Source organism: Thalassophryne amazonica, chromosome 2, assembly GCF_902500255.1.
Source record: "Thalassophryne amazonica chromosome 2, fThaAma1.1, whole genome shotgun sequence".
NCBI lineage: Eukaryota > Metazoa > Chordata > Actinopteri > Batrachoidiformes > Batrachoididae > Thalassophryne > Thalassophryne amazonica.
This window is the reverse complement of record NC_047104.1, coordinates 151,855,998-151,874,968: the sequence shown is the minus strand read 5'-3', so window position 1 is coordinate 151,874,968 and position 18,971 is coordinate 151,855,998. Positions and strand designations below refer to the sequence as shown.

The 18,971-nt window shown below is 42.4% G+C and overlaps 1 protein-coding gene across 1 annotated transcript in view; it reads left to right on the top strand.

Annotated features, from left to right (window-relative positions):
- nav2a (neuron navigator 2a) overlaps positions 1 to 18,971 on the top strand; it is a 331,375-nt gene that overhangs the window by 277,555 nt on the left and 34,849 nt on the right. Inside the window, 9 exon segments of the mRNA XM_034163924.1 lie at positions 105 to 291; positions 2,205 to 2,305; positions 2,406 to 2,501; positions 7,354 to 7,390; positions 7,393 to 7,530; positions 13,661 to 13,896; positions 14,076 to 14,227; positions 14,850 to 14,921; positions 16,494 to 16,635. Of these exon segments, the coding sequence (XP_034019815.1) occupies positions 105 to 291; positions 2,205 to 2,305; positions 2,406 to 2,501; positions 7,354 to 7,390; positions 7,393 to 7,530; positions 13,661 to 13,896; positions 14,076 to 14,227; positions 14,850 to 14,921; positions 16,494 to 16,635 (1,161 nt within the window).

The window sequence follows — 18,971 nt, the reverse complement described above, 5'->3', positions numbered from 1 at the left end:
ACGGTTATTTTTCAAAAGGTCACAGTTCAGTGTCCGTTTTGTAAGAGGATGATCATTTGTGTTGGTCAAATGGAATCACAGAAAGCATCTTCTTGCATCTGCAGCTGGAGATTGAGAAGCTGAAGGCAGAGAATGACCGTCTGAAGTTGGAGAACCAGGGCAGCAGGACTGGCTCGCAGGCCTCCATCGCCTCCTCACCTCCTCCTCATACACAAAGTCAGGGGCCGGGCCCCGGGACAGGGCTCCCTCAGCACAGCCTCAACCTCACCAGCAGCGAGTCCTCCAGCCTCGGTGAGAGCCAATCTGAAGTTATGGTGCCACTGCTGATTGTGTTTTTTTAGACTGAGAAACTTATGTTACTGAAAATTTACTGAAACTCAAACAAAAATTTCAATATTCTCCCAACTAATGCTACAGTGATGGAAATTAGGAGCAGGTGTGGCTGAAGTTATGTGAAGCTTTTTTTTTTTGTCAGTTTCTTTCATTTCCAAAGCCTGAGTGTGGAGGACAACAGTTCCACCGCTGCTTGTTCAGTAAATACAGTACAAAGAGATAATCTTGTTTTTAGGGTATTACTAAATGGAACTACAGCTGATGAAAAACTGGTTCAGTTTCTCAGATGAAGTCAGAGGGCGCTGTCTTGTAGGCTGGTGTATAACGTGTGGTGCAGATGAATTTGGGGTGTGTCAGCCGGTACATTGCTGTTTATATGGTGAGAAATATCAGCACAAACCAGGGTGACCGGGGGTAAAAGAGGCCCGAAGAATTCATCCAATTAGTCATGGACATGATGTTGTGGGTATAACATAACATCAACTACTGAGTGGCACCTGTCCTCACCTTGAAGCCAGAATGCACCAAGTTCTGGCTGGCTGATATTGAGAGGGAGCACTGAAAAGTGAGACACTTCTGGCAAAGTTAGATGAGCATCTGTTCCCTTCACTCCTATGTGTGAAGATTGTTCACTGTCTGCTGTGCATGAATGGAATAAATGGAAGAGTAAGGAAGGACGCATCCAGACCCAGAAACATCAATTGCAGCACTGTTAACAGTAAGGTAAAAACTGTTAACTTTTACACTCTGGTGCAATCTGCGTTCTTAAACACACACACAGACCAAGGTGGTGAATGAGCAGTTCTTTTTCTGTTAATGTTGGAGTATGTGTTTTTGGTTTTGTGTCTAAGTATGGGTTGTTACTAGGGGTGCACTGTTCCATTGTTTTGGATGAGTATCCGTCCAATATTGGCCAACATTAATAGGTCAGATAGTGGAAATATATATATATATATATATATACACAAATACTGATTTATGTCTTCTGTTGCCCATCTGAGTCATGCCATCACTTGGTGCTGCACATTATAAATATGTATTATCATGAATTGACATTTTTGAGTCTGGCCCCCCTGTAAGAACAGAATTCCTTCACATAGCTTCAGCCACTGCTATTTCCAGGAAGTGCAAAAAGCATTCTTTGAACATCATACACACTCTGCACTGGATCTTTAGACCAGTTCTTTGCCAGTCTGTGCCAGAAATACTTTTTGCTGCTGGACGAAACCAATGCAACACAACTATGCTTTTCCACACCTCATTTTAAGGCCATTATACCCACACTAGCTTAAGTGAAGTCATGTAACAATAACCAGACATGGGGCCAAATACAAAAGTATTTGTATTTGAAAATACTTAAATACATTTTTCGGGGGTATTTGTATTTGTATTTTCTTATTTTGAATTCAAAGTATTTGTATTTCTATTTCAAATACATCGCCGATCCCAAGTATTTACAAATACTTTTACAAATACTTTTTCAAATACTTTTCAAACTTGGGAATCTCTGTGACACCGTGTTGAGACACACCAGAAAACTATAAGTTCAATCCTTCAATCCTTTACTTATCAATAGTATTTTGTCATGCTATTTTTACAATAAATTGTCACCGGTTTATCAGTTTTTGTGTTGATTTGTTGTTTATAGTTCATAGAAAGTATTTGTATTTGTATTTGAAATACGCAAAATATAAAGTATTTGTATTTGAAAAAGTACAAAGTATTTGTATTTGGAATTCGAAAATCTAAAGTATTTGTATTTAAATACAATGCAAAGTATTTGACCCCATGTCTGACAATAACACTTGCTTTGTGCCGGGTGTGTAGAAGTGTAGTGATTGTACTGTATCTGATTGTGGTCTTGCCGTTAGACATGCTGCTAGATGACGTCGGCAGTGATAGCGGGATGAGGAAGGAGGGGCGACATGTGAAGATCGTCGTCAGCTTGGATGAAAACAGCAAATGTGGCGAGGTGAGACGGCTCAAAATATTCTTCTCTACTTCAAAATATTTTCATTTGAGCTTTCAGTTCTGGAGTTCTGGATAAACCACGACATGTTTTCCCATCATAGGACGGCCGGCGACGTCACTTCCTGATTGGTTGTATCGCTGTCAGTGGCAAAACCAAGTGGGACGTGCTGGATGGGGTCGTCCGACGTCTATTCAAGGTAACAGAACGGATTAACAACAGGACTCAACGAACACATCTGAAGTTTGTTCAGATGGACCTTTTAGACGTGTGTCCATTAATAAGAACATTTTTATTCATTCAGGGTCAGACACACTCCAAAAGATTAGTTGAAGGTCATAGTCAACATCAAGGAAAACTTAGCAAAAAAGGTTTTCCATAATATCGCCACTATCAGTGCCAGATTTGGTCAAAGGCTCATATTGATCAGTAAAGTATTTTTGATTGATTGGTATAAGTGATTTCATGATGAAGTCTCAAATAAATGAAAATATGAAGTCAGACAGAGTTTAAAAAAGTATGTATCAGCCCCCTGATGTCTTTCATTAAAGGATGGCCTTATTTTAATACGCTTAAAATATTGATGCTACATTACGTAGTTCAAGTAAGTTATCATACCACAGTTTTAATTGTACATGTATTTTTAATTATGCTTTTAAGCAAGAAAGTAAAAGCGCATCTTTAGAAAATACAATGAATTAAATATTATTTTTAAAAAACACATAAACATTAGATTGCACGTTTAATCCAATGATTAAATCATAACCTTTACAGCCAGTTGATTTTAGACACGTCAGGACATGGATACAAGAACATTTCCAAGTCCCTGAATATGTCATCTATCTTTTTTCTTTTTCTTTTTTTTCTTTTCATTTATATAGCACCAAATCACAACAAAGTTGCCTCAAGGCGCTTCACACAAGTAAGGTCTAACCTTACCAACCCCTAGAGCATACACACAGGTGACAGTGGTAAGGAAAAACTCCCTCTGATGATCTAAGGAAGAAACCTCAAGCAGACCAGACTCAAACGGGCGACCCTCTGCCTGGGCCATGCTAGCGACACAATTGACAAAACAATTTACAAAAACGAATATTCAGGAAATTTTGCCGGTGACCTCAGCTTTCAGATATGACTTTGCGCATGACATGAAGCTGTGCATCTTTTATTATGAAAAATTTTTTAATTAATGTTTGAAACCTTTATTTTGAAGTCATCGTTATTATTGGCACAAGGTGGAACATTCTCACGCGCCAGCTTCGACAAAGATCGCCAACAAAGATGAGTCACTGTCTGCCTTAAAGAGATGCCTATCTCTAATGCGTTCACGGGGCCGCGTTAGAAATAGATGGAGGAAATACATTAAAGAAATAAATAATATACAAACAATCTGAGAGATATGCGAGCCACAGACACACAGACACTTCTTGCTTTAAGCCCTGGTCACACGACACTAAGGAAGGGCACCGAAGCCAAAGCGAAACAAGAAATCAGGACTTACGTTGATTTTTGAGACATCGTTTAACTGTTGTCCAGCTTTGTTCCTGTAGGTGGCGCTTCATCAGAATTTTCAAGCTGTTGAAAAATGTGCACAAATTCTGACGACAACCTCAGTTTGTCCGTATCCCGTTTTGCTTTCAGTGTTGATGATTCCTCACTGGACCGTTGACGGTTCCTCGGTGGAGAGCTGCACTGTAGACAGTACAGCTCTCCACCGGCACTGTCTACGCTGCGGGTGGGTAGCTGTTGACCCTGACTGGGGATGCTGTCAGGCGGTGGAAGGAATACTTCGAGGATCTCCTCAATCCCATTGTCACGTCTTCCGAAGAGGAAGCAGAGACTGGGGACTCAGAGGCGGACTCATCCATCATCCAGGCCGAAGTCACTGAGGTGGTTAGAAAGCTCCTCGGGGGCAAGGCTCCTGGGGTGGATGAAATCCGGCCTGACAACCTTAAGTCTCTGGATGTTGTGGGACTGTCTTGGTTGACACGCCTCTGCAACATTGCGTGGCGGTTGGAGACAGTGCCTCTGGATTGGCAGACCAGGGTGGTGGTCCCTCTGTTAAGAAGGAGGACCGGAGGGTGTGCTCCAATTACAGGGGGATCACCCTCCTCAGCCTCCCCCGTAAGGTCTATTCCAGATTACTGGAGAGGAGAATTCGACTGATAGTTGAACCTCGGATTCAGGAGGAGCAGTGTGGTTTTCATCCTGGTCGCGCCACACTGGACCAGCTCAACACCCTCCATCGGGTGTTTGAGGGTTAATGGGAGTTTGCCCAACCAGTCCACATGTGCTTTGTGGATCTGGAGAAGGCGTTCGACCGTGTCCCTTGGGGCACCCTGTGGGGAGTGCTCCAGGAGTACGGGGTCTGGGGTCTTTTGCTAAGGGCTATCCGGTCCCTGTACGACTGCAGCAGGAGCTTGGTTCAAATTGCCGGTAGTAAGTCAAGCCTGTTTCCAGTGCACGTTGGCCTCTGCCAGGGCTGCCATTTGTCACCGGTTCTGTTCATTACCTTTATGGACAGAATTTCTAGGCACAGCCAGGGTGTAGAGGGGGTCCGATTTGGGAACCACAGAATCTCATCTCTGCTGTTTGCGGACAATATGCTTCTGTTGGCTTCGTCAAATCAGGACCTTCAGCGTGCTCTGGGGTGGTTTGCAGCCGAGTGTGAAGTGTCCGGGATGAAAAACAGCACCTCCAAATCCGAGGCCATGGTTCTCGACCGGAAAAAGGTGCCTTACCCTCTTCAGGTCGGTGGAGTGTCCTTGCCTCATGTGAAGGAGTTTAAGTATCTCGGGGTCTTGTTCACGAGTGAGGGACAGATGGAGCGTGAGATTGACAGACGGATCGGTGCAGTGTCTTCAGTGATGCGTCGCTGTATCGGACCGTCGTGGTGAAGAGAGAGCTGAACAGGGGGGCAAAGCTCTCGATTTTGCCGATCAATCTGCGTTCCGACCCTCACCTATGATCATGAGATTTGGCTCATGACCGAAAGAACGACATCGCGAGAACAAGCGGCCGAGATGAGTTTCCTCCGCAGGGTGGCTGGGCACCCCCTTAGAGATAGGGTGAGGAGCTCGTCACTCAGGAGGAGCTCGGAGTCGAGCCTCTGCTCCTTCATGTTGAAAAGGAGCCAGCTGAGGTGGCTCAGGCATCTTTTTTGGATGCCCCCTGGATGCCTCACTGGAGAGGTGTTCTGGGCACATCCCGTCGGGAGGAGGCCCCGGGGAAGACCCACGACACGCTGGAGGGACTATGTCTCACAGCTGGCTTGGGAATGCCTTGGGGTTCCCCCGGAGGAGCTGGGGAGGTGTGTGTGGATCCGGAGGTCTGGTGAGCTTTGCTTTGAGCTGCTTCCCCCGTGACATGACTCCGGATGAAGCGGAAGAAAATGGATGGATGGATGGACGGTTCCTCATCATTTGCGTAGTTGCCATACCATCAGCGTTCCGTTTGATTGTTGTCCAACTTCGTCCAAACTCCCAAGTCCGACACATTGACGATATCTGAATGGATCAATAACTAAAGATCCGATGAGCTGAACGTGACTCATCCATGTATGGGATGAAAAGCAACATTTTCATCCAGAAACAATAGCGGCAAGAACGTTTTATTAACTGCTTTAACTATTTACGCATGTTGCAGCCATCTGTGGCTCCAACGTGCATGTGCGCACACACGTTGTAGTGAAGACAAAACTGTTGTCAAGACAACGCAGCTGCAGGTGGCTGTGGAGAGCACAGACTCGCTGCAGAAATGATCACAGCATCAAGGTCGCCATTCGCTTTGTTTTTCTTTTGCTAGTTTCGGTTTCATTTCAGTCTTTTTTGCGCTCTGCACTCGCAGGCTTTTCATTGATGGGAGAAGTGCCGGCTCATTCGTCCACTTTTTCTCGACGATTTGTGGCTTTATAAGTTTTTTTTCCTTCTTTCAGCAAACACCGTGTGCCGTGCGACCAGGCCTTTATTATCACAAGGTGGAACGTTCTCATGCGCTAGCTTCAACAGAGATCATCAACAAACCCCCACTTATCTATAGGAATACCTACTTCCTACAGGCACTGCATTAGTCAGTTAAATTAGCAGCTCCCAAACTTATCCCATCATAACACCCCCCCCCCCAAAAAAAAAAAACAGCATTGGATGTTTTATTTATTGTTGCCATAATGACCAAATTAGATTGTTGTAATTCAAATAAATAAATCACTCATTAAATAACAGTAAAGTATATAAATCTGTCATCCTCAAACCTTGGAGCGGAACAATGAGACGTCACCAAGACGCCATGACGACTCTGAATGATTGACAAGTTTCACTCACTGTGATTGGTGAATAGCTTTGGTCGAGTGATGCAAAGAATTCTTATATTAGGAAAAAAATGAGGCAAAGGGTTGATTATGCCACACAACCTTTCACAAAAATGCACTTTGATTTCACATATTTTCTCTTGAACAGTGTTTTCCTCTGTGTCACGCTGCCACAGAGCTGTGACTGGTGCAGCAACAATCAAATATTAAAGTTAACATTAAAAAGTTATTGTCAATCCCCAAGAGGAACCTCGGGTGTGCGGTCATCACAAAATGCGCAAAGAAGACTTCATTTAAAATAAGGTGATAAATGTAATGCAATGCTAAAGTACCCTCGGCTGTATGAGCATGTAATCAGTGAAAGAGTGTGTAGAAAGAATGTGACCTTTTGACCCTTAGAATAGGTCCAGGTTAGCCATCTTTGAACTTGTCCAGGTCTGTGACCCAAGAATGTTCCCTATGAATTTGAAGACCCTGGCAGTAAAAGGACTGAAGTTATGCTGACAGACAGACGGACAGACGCAAAGTCGTCGCAATACCTGATGGCCATATTTTGGAAATTTCCGTTATACGAACAATGGCCATAATACTTAGTAGCACTTTCCATTGTTCAAGCACCACTTAAAAGCGAGTTAAAACATGTAACACACGGGACATATTAAAAAAGCACATCCTGACGCTGGAGGCAGTTTTCTTCCATGACTTTTTCTGAACAGTGATGTTAATAAATGCGGTGTGTTTCCAGGAGTACATCACCCATGTGGACCCGGTGAACCAGCTGGGTCGAGCTCAGAAAGTGTTCAGGGCTACAACATCAGAGAAATACACCGGCCCAGCAATCCCAGTGCGGCACACACACCCGAGCTGCTGCCCTGTGGCTACCTGGTGGGAGACAGCAACACCATCAATATCCAGCTCAAAGGTACAACAGCTCCAAAACACCACAAGGAGAAACAAGCTTCAGAAATAAGCTTGACTGTATGAGATCCCGTTTATTATGCAAACCTCGGAATTTTAATCCCCCCCGGTTCTCTTACTATTATGTGGGAAACACTCGAGAGTTTTTTCCTGGTTAAAACCAGCAGCCTGCTTTTTAGATCCCATTCCCCACAAATGTTTTTAAACAGTTCATAGGTTTTTGGATGAAGATGTTCTTAATATTGTCAGTTCGTCTCTTCACACAGATGTGTTTCTTTCTGCCTTCAAGACTACTATGATCAATCCTGTTCTGAAGAAAAATAATTTAGACACCTCAGCTCTTTTACAATACAATTAATAAATATATACCAGTTTTCAATCTGCCATTTTTAAGTGTAAAATTCTTAAATGATTTTATAAACTTTCATAATACCTGCTGGAATATTACCAGTCTGGTTTTCAACAGCAGTCATAGAACTGAAGTAGCACTAGTCAATTTTATAAATGACCGCAGAATAAATATGGAAAGGAAAAAATCTTTTGGTACGGGTCTTACATGAATTTGCTGCCTTTGATACAGCGGATTACACAATTGTTTTACCTAGACTTCATGGTTTGATTGGCCTCTCTGGTGCTGTTCTAAAATGGTTCAGCTCTTATATTACTGGCAGAGAATTTCGTGTTAGTATAGATGAATACTCTTCTAAAAACTATAAAATAGATTGTGGTGTCCCCCAGGGTGCAGTTTTAGGTCCCTCCACTTTTTAGTCTTTCTATGTTATTAATGGGAAACCTCAATAGGAGGCATGGCAAAAAATAAATAAAATAAAATAAAAAATACTGATGACACACAGCTGAACACTGTTGTGTCTCCTGATGACCCAGGGCCTATGATGAGCATTTTAATTGTATTTTAGATATTAAGTCATGGATAGCAGAGAAATTTCTGCAGCACAACCAGGGCAAAACTGAAGTCTTGCTTATCTGGCCTGAACCAAAACTGAAAACATGGGCAGTAAATTCATGTTAAAGAAAAATTAAGAATCTATAAGGTATCTTTGACACAGGTCTCAGTTTTATGGTACATATTAGAAATATAACAAAAACAGCATTTTATCATTTGTAGAACATTGCACTACAGATGCAATGTTTGCTCCGAGAATACTGTTGGAGAAGTACAGAGAAGGCCAGAAAGAGTTACGTGTGTGTTTGTAAACTTAGAAAAAGCTTATGATAGGGTGCCAAGAGAAGAGCTGTGGTATTGTATGAAGAAGTCTGGAGTGGCAGTATGTTAGGGTAGTGCAGGACATGTACAAGAGTAGTGTGACAGCGGTGAGATGCACAGTAGGAATGACAGACTCATTCAAGGTGGAGTTGGGATTACACCAAGGATCAGCTCTGAGTCCTTTCTTGTTCGCATTGGTGATGGACAGTTGACAGATGAGATCAGACAGGAGTCTCCATGGACTGTGATGTTTGTAGATGATGTTGTGACCTTTAGTGAGAGTAGAGAACAAGTTGAGTCTAGTCAGGAGAGGTGGAGATATGCTCTGGAGAGCAGGGGAATGAAAGTCAGTATGCGTAAGACTGAGTGTATGTGTATGAATGAGAGGGAGCCCAGTGGAATAGTGCAGTTTAAATACTTGGGGTCAACTGTTCAAAGTAATGGAGAGTGTGGTAGAAAGGTGAAGAAGAGAGTGCAGCAGGGTGGAGTGGGTGGAGAAGGTGACAGGAGTGATTTGTGACCGAAGATAATCAGCAAGAGTGAAGGGGAAGTTTACTAGACAGTAGTGAGACCAGCGATGTTGTACGGCTTAGAGATGGTGGCACTAACAAAAGACAGGAGGCAGAGCTGGAGGTGGCAGAGCTGAAGAGTTGAGATTCTCTTTGGAAGTGACGGAGAATGGACAACATTAGGACATGAACATATCAGAGGGACAGCTCAGGTGGGACAGTTTTGGAGACAAAGTCAGAGAGGTGAGATTGAGATGGTTTGGGACATGTGCAGAGGAGGGACCCAGGGTATATGTGGAGAAGGATGCTGAGGATGGAGCCACCAGGCAGGAGTTGAAGAGGGAGACCAAAGAGGAGGTTTATGGATGAGCTGAGGGAGGACATGCAGGTGTTGGTGGGACAAAGGAAGATACAGAGGACAGGGTGAGATGGAAACGATTGATCTACTGTGGCGACCCCTAACGGGGACAGCCAAAAGAAAAAGAAGATTATTTGTAGAACATTGCCAAAGTGACATTATTACTCTCATCAGGCCAGTGCAGAGACACTGATTGATGCTTTTATTACCTACAGAACTGATTATTGCAATGTTTTTTTCTTTGTCGTTGCTAAGAAAAACTTAGCTCATAATTCAGCCGCCCATCTGTTGAATGAGGACCAAAGACCGAGTGCACGTCTCATCATGTGAATGAATAATTCACAGATGTCTCACCTGCCTACAGTCCTGGTAAACGTACTGGGATGGTGCTGCATTATTTAATACATGATTGCTTAACTAGACCTCTTCAGTTGTCAGGTTAATAGTGATACTCTTTCAAGCATCAAAAATTAATTAAGGCCTGATGCGAATCCTTTTTACATGTACCCTAACAGCTTCACCCATCTTCTGTTGTTTTCTAACTGAGGGTTTCCTCAGCATGCATTCAGTGAAATGTATTTCAGTTATCTTTGTTTGTGTGAATGTCTGCTTTGCTAATGTCACCATAACTGGTTTATTAGTTGACAATTTGTCCTTACTGTTTGTGTGCACTCAGTGAAAGAGAGAGCATGCGTGCGAAAGAGAGAGAGGGAAAGAGAGAGAACAAAACAAGATAAATATTAATGGTTCATTTTTCACGCTTGTCAGTTTAGATTTATCTTGTGTGGGTGCACGCGTGCGTGTGGATGATTTTTTAAAACTATTGCAGGGAGGGAAAAAGTCACGTGACTGTTATCCTCTTCAGAAACCTCACTTTTTTTTCCTTCTTTTGATCGGAGCTCCACACAGCGTTCTGTGACTCAAACTCTGGATTATACAATTCATGGACAAAACTGTGGTGACACAGACCTGATCATTGCACACTTATTGGCTGTGATTTTGAAATGATATCACTCTTTTTTCCTGAGTTTGCATCCAAACTCACGTCAAGGGATGATCTGCTGTTGTCTTTGTGCATCCTTCACGCAGTCATGGGGGTGCTCTGTGAGGTGTTTATTGCATGACCTGTGGGTGTTTGTGCCTCTTCTGGGCTTGGCAATGCATTTCTGTGGAAGTCAGGTGCAGCTTCATACTTCAACAGAACCATTGGGATCATGGTGGTTTGTGAAATAATACAGAGAGGACCTTGTATGATCCTGGTGGCAGCTGAGCACCTCTTTGGTGTCATGCAGCATTCAACGGGATTTCATTACCACACAAGGACTGCTGGACTCCGATGGCCAACTGCCAAGAAGTGAAGGTTTGTTACGCACAGTCCCAGATCTGGGCCGAGTCGTCTGAGAAGAGTGGCATCTCACAGATGCTCAACGACATGCAGTGTGAATACCTCTGGTAAAAGGGTCTGACCGTCATCCACCTGAATGCTTGTAGCCTACTCCTGGACAAGATAAGAGTTTTGGCGATAAACAACAATCTCGCAGCTATTGGCCTGACTGAGATGTGACTAGATGCAACAGTCCTCAAATCTGGGGTAGAAATTTCTGGCTATCTCATAGTGCAGAAGGACCATAATCATGGAGGTGGAGGTGTATGTATGTACATTAGGAATAACCCTCCCTTCAACCCCAGGAAGGACATTGGAATCAATCTAGAAATGGTCTGGGTTGATCAAGTTACTGTACGTGTGTGTTGGTTTTTTACAAATAAATGTGTATTTGTAAATGTCATTTTTTTCATTTGTAAAAAAAAAGGCATTTGCAAAAATGAAATTTCTGTTTGTGAAGTGTAATTCATAACAAATTGTGACCAACAATCACACATTGGTCGCTATTCACACTCCTGTCCAGCAAATGGCAGTGTTCTATGCATTTTGATTCTGGGGGTGGGGGGGTAATTGAGCGGAGAATCATTTTCCTGTAATGTCTTTTGGCATGTGTGCCTGTTAATGCTCAAACCTTCAGAATTAGCACATTACTGTAAAAGATATTTTAAGTAATTGATATTTTGACTTTGTAAAAATGATAGAGTTGCTGTTAATGTTGATAAACTTTCCAGAATTAGTTTGATTTATAAATGAAACCATGAGTGAAAAGTGCTTTGCGTTTGATATCTCCTGTCCACTGTACTGTTGCATGTGGAAAGTAAATGAGCATTTTTTTTGCACCAGCAGTAGCAGCAACCTGTCTGATCTCTTTTGCTGGGGGACAGCGGTCTGACTGTTGCAAAACACGCAACAGATAAGAACCAACATGGATGATTATAGGGTTTATAAATGTTTTGACTGTTAAGCTTTACTCACTATGCCAGCAAAAAATGTAAGCAGACTAGCGGAACTAAATTTAGAGGAAGCTAATTGGTCCACTGATGGTTTTCAAGGATAGCTGAAAAGCTAATCCGCTAACTAAAATGTTAATTGTCGCTAATTAGTTAATAATAGTTATTAATACTTACCATATTAGCAGAACTGTGCTCACCACTGGCACTTACCAATATGAACTAGTCAGGATGTTTCAATTCAATTTTCAATTTATTTTCCTTTATATAGTGCCAAATCACAACAGAGTTGCCTCAAAGCGCTTCACACAGGTAAGGTCTAACCTTACCAACCCCCAGAGCAACAGTGGTAAGGAAAAACTCCCTCTGAGGAAGAAACCTCAAGCAGACCAGACTCAAAGGGGTGACCCTCTGCTTGGGCCAATGCTACAAACATAAATTACAGAACAATTCACAGAAACAATTCACGGACGAATATACAAGAAATGCTATTGGCGCACAGGACAGGAGGGTCGCCAACACGAATACAACTCCCCATCTCTGGATGGAGCTGCACCTTAAACAGAGAGAAAACACAGAATTAAGGCATCAGAAAGACAAAAAATACTGTATAATTTGCCAGCATTAAACAACAAGAAAAACAGAGAAATACTAAGGTGATCGCCGGCCGCTAGCCCTAAACTTCACTAAAAGAGTAAAAAAGCGTAAACAAAACTGTACCAGTATGCTAGACATATGAAAGGGAAAATAAGTCCGTCTTAAGTCTGGACTTGAAACTTTCCACACAATCTGATTTCTTTTATTGATGCAGGGATATCATTCCACAGAACAGGGGCATGATAAGAGAAAGCTGTGTGACCCACAGACTTCTTATTCACCTTAGGGACACAAAGTAGTCCTGCATCCTGAGAACGTAAAGGCCCGGGCCGGTACGTAAGGTTTAATTAGGTCAGCTAGGTAGGGAGGTGCCAGTACATGAATAATTTTATAGGTTAGTAGCAGAACCTTAAAATCTGATCTCACTGGGACAGGAAGCCAGTGAAGGGATGCCAAATAGGTGTAATGTGGTCGAACTTTCTGCTTTGTGTCAAAAGTCTGGCTGCAGCATTTTGAACCAGACCCCTAATGCTAGACTGTGGTAAACCAGAAAATAGAACATTGCAGTAGTCCAATCTAGAAGAGATAAATCCATGGATCAGGGTCTCAGCATCAGCCATAGACAGGATGGGACGAATCTTCGCTATATTTCGCAGGTGGAAGAAAGCAGTCCTACATATGTTACCAATGTTAAGCTTAAATTAAACCTTATTCATAACATTGTAAATTATAAAGCTACAAATTAATTTTCTGCTATTTTCAAACAATACACAATCGACATTCAGTCAGAACTCAAATGAGTAGCACATCTCTCCAAATACCTTTTGTGAAGTGCCGTGGTAAAGCCTCATTTTGTTATGCTAGTATGGTATTATGGAATAGACTACCAGGTCATATTCAGAGTCAAAAGGACAAACCCCAGTTCAAAACACTATTTAAACTTTTTTTTTTACCTCCAGTCCTCTCCTTTAGGTCAGCAGTTGCCAGTCGATAGCGTTGTTTGGGTCTCCTTGTCCTGAGATTATTGTCAGAGCAGCAGCCGCAGAAAACTCTACTGACCAACAGTTTAACTTGTGGTGATGTCCTGACGCATCTGTGTATCTGTGTGCAGGTGTGAGTACTGAGAGCGTCGACTCGCTGGTGTTTGAGACGCTCATCCCCAAGCCGATGCTGCAACGCTACCTCTCCCTGTTGAAGGAGCACCGTCGTGTTATCCTATCGGGTCCCAGCGGCACAGGAAAGACCTACCTGGCCAATCAGCTGTCTCGACACCTGCTGCTTCTGGAAGGACGACCTCTGACCCCGCATGCTGTTGTCACATTCAACGTGGACCACAAGTCGATTAAGGTATATGCCCACATGGGAGAGGCCTGCTTTAGATCTTGTGAGGGTAACAGTAGTGTGGTGGTGTTTGGCGGTGTACGTGTTTGATTATATTTTTAAGAATTTCATGGATTCTAAATGCAGAAAACCCTGTTTCTCCAAGATGGCTGCAGTTTCTTGTGTGTGTGTGTGTCTCATGGTAGGAGCTGCGTCAGTACCTGTCGGGCCTGGCTGAGCAATGCAATGGTGTCCCAGGCGCTGAGAGCCCCCTAGTGGTCATCCTGGACAATCTACATCATGTCAGCTCACTGGGAGAAATCTTCAACGGCCTCTTCAACTGCAACTACCAGCACTGGTCAGAGTTCACTCAAGTCATTTCTATTCATCACTTTTTGATTCCACACAACCACAGCGAAATACGTCCAAAAAAAAGTCAGAGTGGAACACAGCAATAACTTTTTTAAAATCAAAGTACAATCAGTCAGTGTTACAAATAAAAGAGGACGTTTAATCACAGTTAAAATGGCTTGTAATCTGAAATGTGTTGTCACGTCTCACTCACCAAATTAACATTGAATTAACACATACGAGTGTTTTTAAAGATTTTAAAGCAACTACATTTAATACAATTTCTGACCGAGAGATTATTCATTTAATTTGATTTAACTGAATTCATGGACTTGGATCCTGATTGTTAAATGTAAATCCTGAGTGCGATACTGTCCTTATCTGCCCCTGGATTTGGACATGTTCCAAAATTTAATGTGTTCTTCCATGCCCCACCAGTTTAATCAAAATTGCTAAATTAGTTTTTGTATAATCCAGCTGAGAAACAAACACAACCTCATTGATGGAGGTAAGAAGTTCAGAGTGATCACAACAGCCGCTGACGTCGGATAAACCTGACTAGACAATAATTGATGTATTTTTTATTTTATTTTATTTATTTATTTATTTTTTGGTCTCTCTCTGTCCAGCCCCTTCATCATTGGCACCATGAGCCAGGCCACATCTTCTGCCCCCAACCTGCAGCTTCATCACAACTTCAGGTAAACCCCTCCTGAGAGGTCTCCACACATTTCTTCTCTGTGGACCAATGCTCTTGATGTGAGTGCTGACATACAGTATATTCTACAGAGCCCCAGAGAATTGTGACTACGAAATGCTATCAGTTATCAAGTTGTTCACCAATGAATATGGTTTTACACTCCACCAGGTGATTTCACTGATTAACTGATTCCATCTGCTCAGAGTGATATTAATCAGTGGTGGAGTCAGTGGCTGCAAAAAACCAAAATATCAGCTATATGTTTTAGTTTGAAAGTCATGCACTAATTTAGAAAGTTTTAGCATTTAGACACACATGCCGAATTGCATTATGGGTACATTAGTTTCCTGACGTCAGTGGTTGGCTGGTCGGTATGACACACACATGGTTGTTCACACTGCCATGAACTGTGTGGCACACTGCCATGAACACTGCCATACGGTCAGTAAATGGCAGTGTTCATGGCAGTGTGCCACACATTCACTAAAATGATGAAGGACTGAAACAGAATTTTCAGTTTTAAAATTGCCTTTTTTTTTACAAATGAAAAAATGACATATTTACAAATACAGATTTAGTTGTAAAACCCACCATACGTTTCATTAACTGTGTGTTATACATTGCATGCCATACCTACCTTGACACGGCGACGGCGCTTAGCTTAAAAATAAACATGGCGGGGTTTGTTTTGGTGACAGACAGCGATTTGAACGAGCTTTTTGACGTGCTCATTCTTCCAACACACGCACACAAAAAACAAATCCAGTACACTGAAAGCCATCTGGAGGCATTTACATTATTCGCTGGGACATGTCCAGCTGAAGTAGAACGGCTTTCGTATGAATCATGAATTTTCGCTGGATGGAGGAAAGCAGACGGCAGTCTGTACACAAACAATTTTGGATTGGATTGTTATTTAAAGTTTGTGTTGGACTGTTTGGAACCTCTTGACCTCAAAGTACCAGTGACGCACACCAAAATGTAAGTACATCAAATATCACATGACAAGGATCTATTATAGGTGTTATATAAAACAAACAATGATTTTTTTCTTTCATTTGTGCAATGGTAAGAATATTTAATTCAACGAATTATTTTGATAATGGGTAAAGGCAACACAGGTATGGGCTGCAGCTGGAGGTCAGATGATCAACATACAATGAATAAAGGTCATTTTCTCAGATGAAAGATGTTTGAATATGTCATTTTCAGGGGTGACTCAGACTGGGATATCTGGGTGAATGGTGTATTTTACTGTTGTTTTGCTATTTTCTTGCTATGAGGACTTTTATAACTTTCAAAAGAAAAATGTTTGTTTGTTTCCTTTGTGTGCGATTTACGTTGAACCTTTCAGCCGTCTCAGAGAATTCCTGATGTACACTTGAAATGTGTGAACATAAGAATTTGGCTTCTGCTTGGGATCTTGTTCCAATCTGATCTTGCTGAGTGGGAACCTAATTTTTGCAGGATTTCTTGGGTACGGTTGGATTTTTGTTTCAGGATGAGATGGTCATGTTTGGGTTTTAGCTCCAGGGTCATTGCATTTGTGTCAACAGTGTTGATGTCTTCTCAGATCCAGCAGTCTGTTTACTGGGATTCTTTTCAGGGTCTCTGCTGCTTATCACAGCTCAGTGGAAACGTCTGCTCAGAACTCTGGAACAGACATTATTCATTCAGTCGCTAACACGCTGCCATCACTTGACATTAGCTGTTTGGTCCCTGAGCCAGCTTCGGGCAGGCGGTCTTCAAATTTATGACGTCCATCAGCCGTCACTATTCTGGGAGCACCATGGGACCCTGGATTCCCTTAAACCTTTACCCGTCTACTCGGAGCAGGCATCAGTGGAGGCGGCTGAGATCTGGACAAGTCTTGGTTCCTCCTACTGTGGACACATCTGGACAAGAGGTTTAAAAGAAACCTTTCTCTCATACTGCAGTCAAGGAGAATTTTTATTGTCATTGATATTTCAGAGTCCGAGGTCACACGGTGTTTTTGCCTCCAGAACCGTGTGTGTGTTTAAGTGTGGATATAGAATGTGACATGAATTTAAAAAGTTCCAATCTTGGCCGTGGATGAGTAAAGTTCCCCCAATGCTCTCGTGCAGGTTTTATATCTTGTGCACAAACATATGACCTTGTGAGCTCAGAGTAATGCTGGTGTAAATGTGATGTGGTGTATATATATAATATTTTTAAATCATGACTCATAAATCATGATATTTGGGCTGAGACGCTGGAGTTGTGATGCTCATGAATTGTAAAATACAGTAGGTTGGTTGGTCAGGCCTGCATGACAGGGTTCTTTATTTATTTGGCCAGATGGAGTAAAATCGGTTATACAGTTATAACCTTACATGCCCTGATATGATAGAACTGAAGTGTGACACAAAATTATGAAGGGAAATATTTGTAACTTGATTCATTTTGAAGGGCTTATACGAGGTTTATTAGAAAACTAACCGGCAGTTTTATATAAAAAAAAAACTATATGGATTTGAATCACGTGCGATTACACCAGACATGCTTGAACCCTCGTGCGCATGTGTGAGTTTTTTCACGCGTGTCAGTGACGTCATCCGCCTGTGGGCAGGCTTTGAGTGAGCGCTGGTCCAGCTCTCTCGGCTGAAATCCTTTGTCTGAGACGCTGCTGGAGACGGCGCGTGTTGCTTTATCAAAATTTTTTCATGACCTGTGAGGGATATCCAAGTGGACACTATTTGAGAAATTCAGCTGGTTCTCGGTGAAAAGTTTAACGGCTGATGAGAGATTGTGGAGTTTCTTTCACTTTAAGGGCAGCTCACAAAGCGGATTGGCGCGGCGCGGTCGGAGGTGGCGTCCCTCTGGCTGTTTCGACCTGAAAACATCCTAATTTAAGGCTCTGTTCACCCAGGACGTCGTCAAAGAACAGAGAAGTTTCAGAAGAAGTTGGCATGAGGAGTTTATGTGGACATTCCACTGTTAAAAGAGATTTTGTAATGAAAGAACATGCGGGCAAATTCGCCGAGTCGGTTCCGTGACGATGACGCAAATCCATCTGCGCCGCGACAGGAAAAACACCTCTGTGTTGAAAACCATTTGTAAAATTCAGGCGGCTTTTGATGGCTTTCAACAAGTGAGTATCTGAGAAATTGTTTAACAGCTGGGCCATTAAGGTTTCCAATGGAGGTGTGTTTCCTGTCGCGACCCCCCGCGGTCGGGTCCGGCCCGACATGCGAATCTGCCCGCACGTTCTTTCATTACAAAATCTCCTTTAACAGTGGAATGTCCGCATAAACTCCTCATGCCAACCTCTTCTGAAACTTCTCTGTTCTCTAACGACGACCTGGGTGAACAGAGCCTGAAATGTGGAAGTTTTCAGCTTGAAACAGCGAGACGCCACCGCCTCGGAGCGCAGATCGCCGTCAGGCGCCGTGGGCCGTCCTTAAAGCGACACTAACAGACCAAAATCTCTCATCAGCCGTTAAAATTTTTACCGAAAACCAGCCGAATTTATCGAATGGTGTCCACTCAGTTGCCTTACAGTTTTTGAAAAAATTTTGATCAAACAAAGCAGCAGTCTCTGAGCCATTCCTAAACAATGAAAAAAACGACGAGAGGGTGGGCGACTCCTCACTCAAAGACTGCCCACAGGCGAATGACGTAACCGACAGGTGTGAAAAAACTCTCGCATGCCCACGAGGGTTCAAGCATGTCTGTAATCACACGTGATTCAAATCCATATGGCTTTTAAAAAAATAATAATCGGATACTTTTCTAATAGACCTCGGTGTGTGTGTGTATGTGTATATATATATATATATATATATATTATATATATATATATATATATATATTTGATGTGGGTAAGCTACAGGGGGAAATCAAAGTTACATTCGTGACATGAGAGTAATATACACTCTAAAAAAGGAACCACTGTCTCAACCAGAAAAATTGATGTAACAATTTGCATAGATTTTTTAAGTTATTTCAACTTAGTTTCAGCTTTCAACTGAGTTAATGTCACAAGACGTCTCTAATTAAGTTGAATTAACTTTAGTTAAGTTGAAATGAC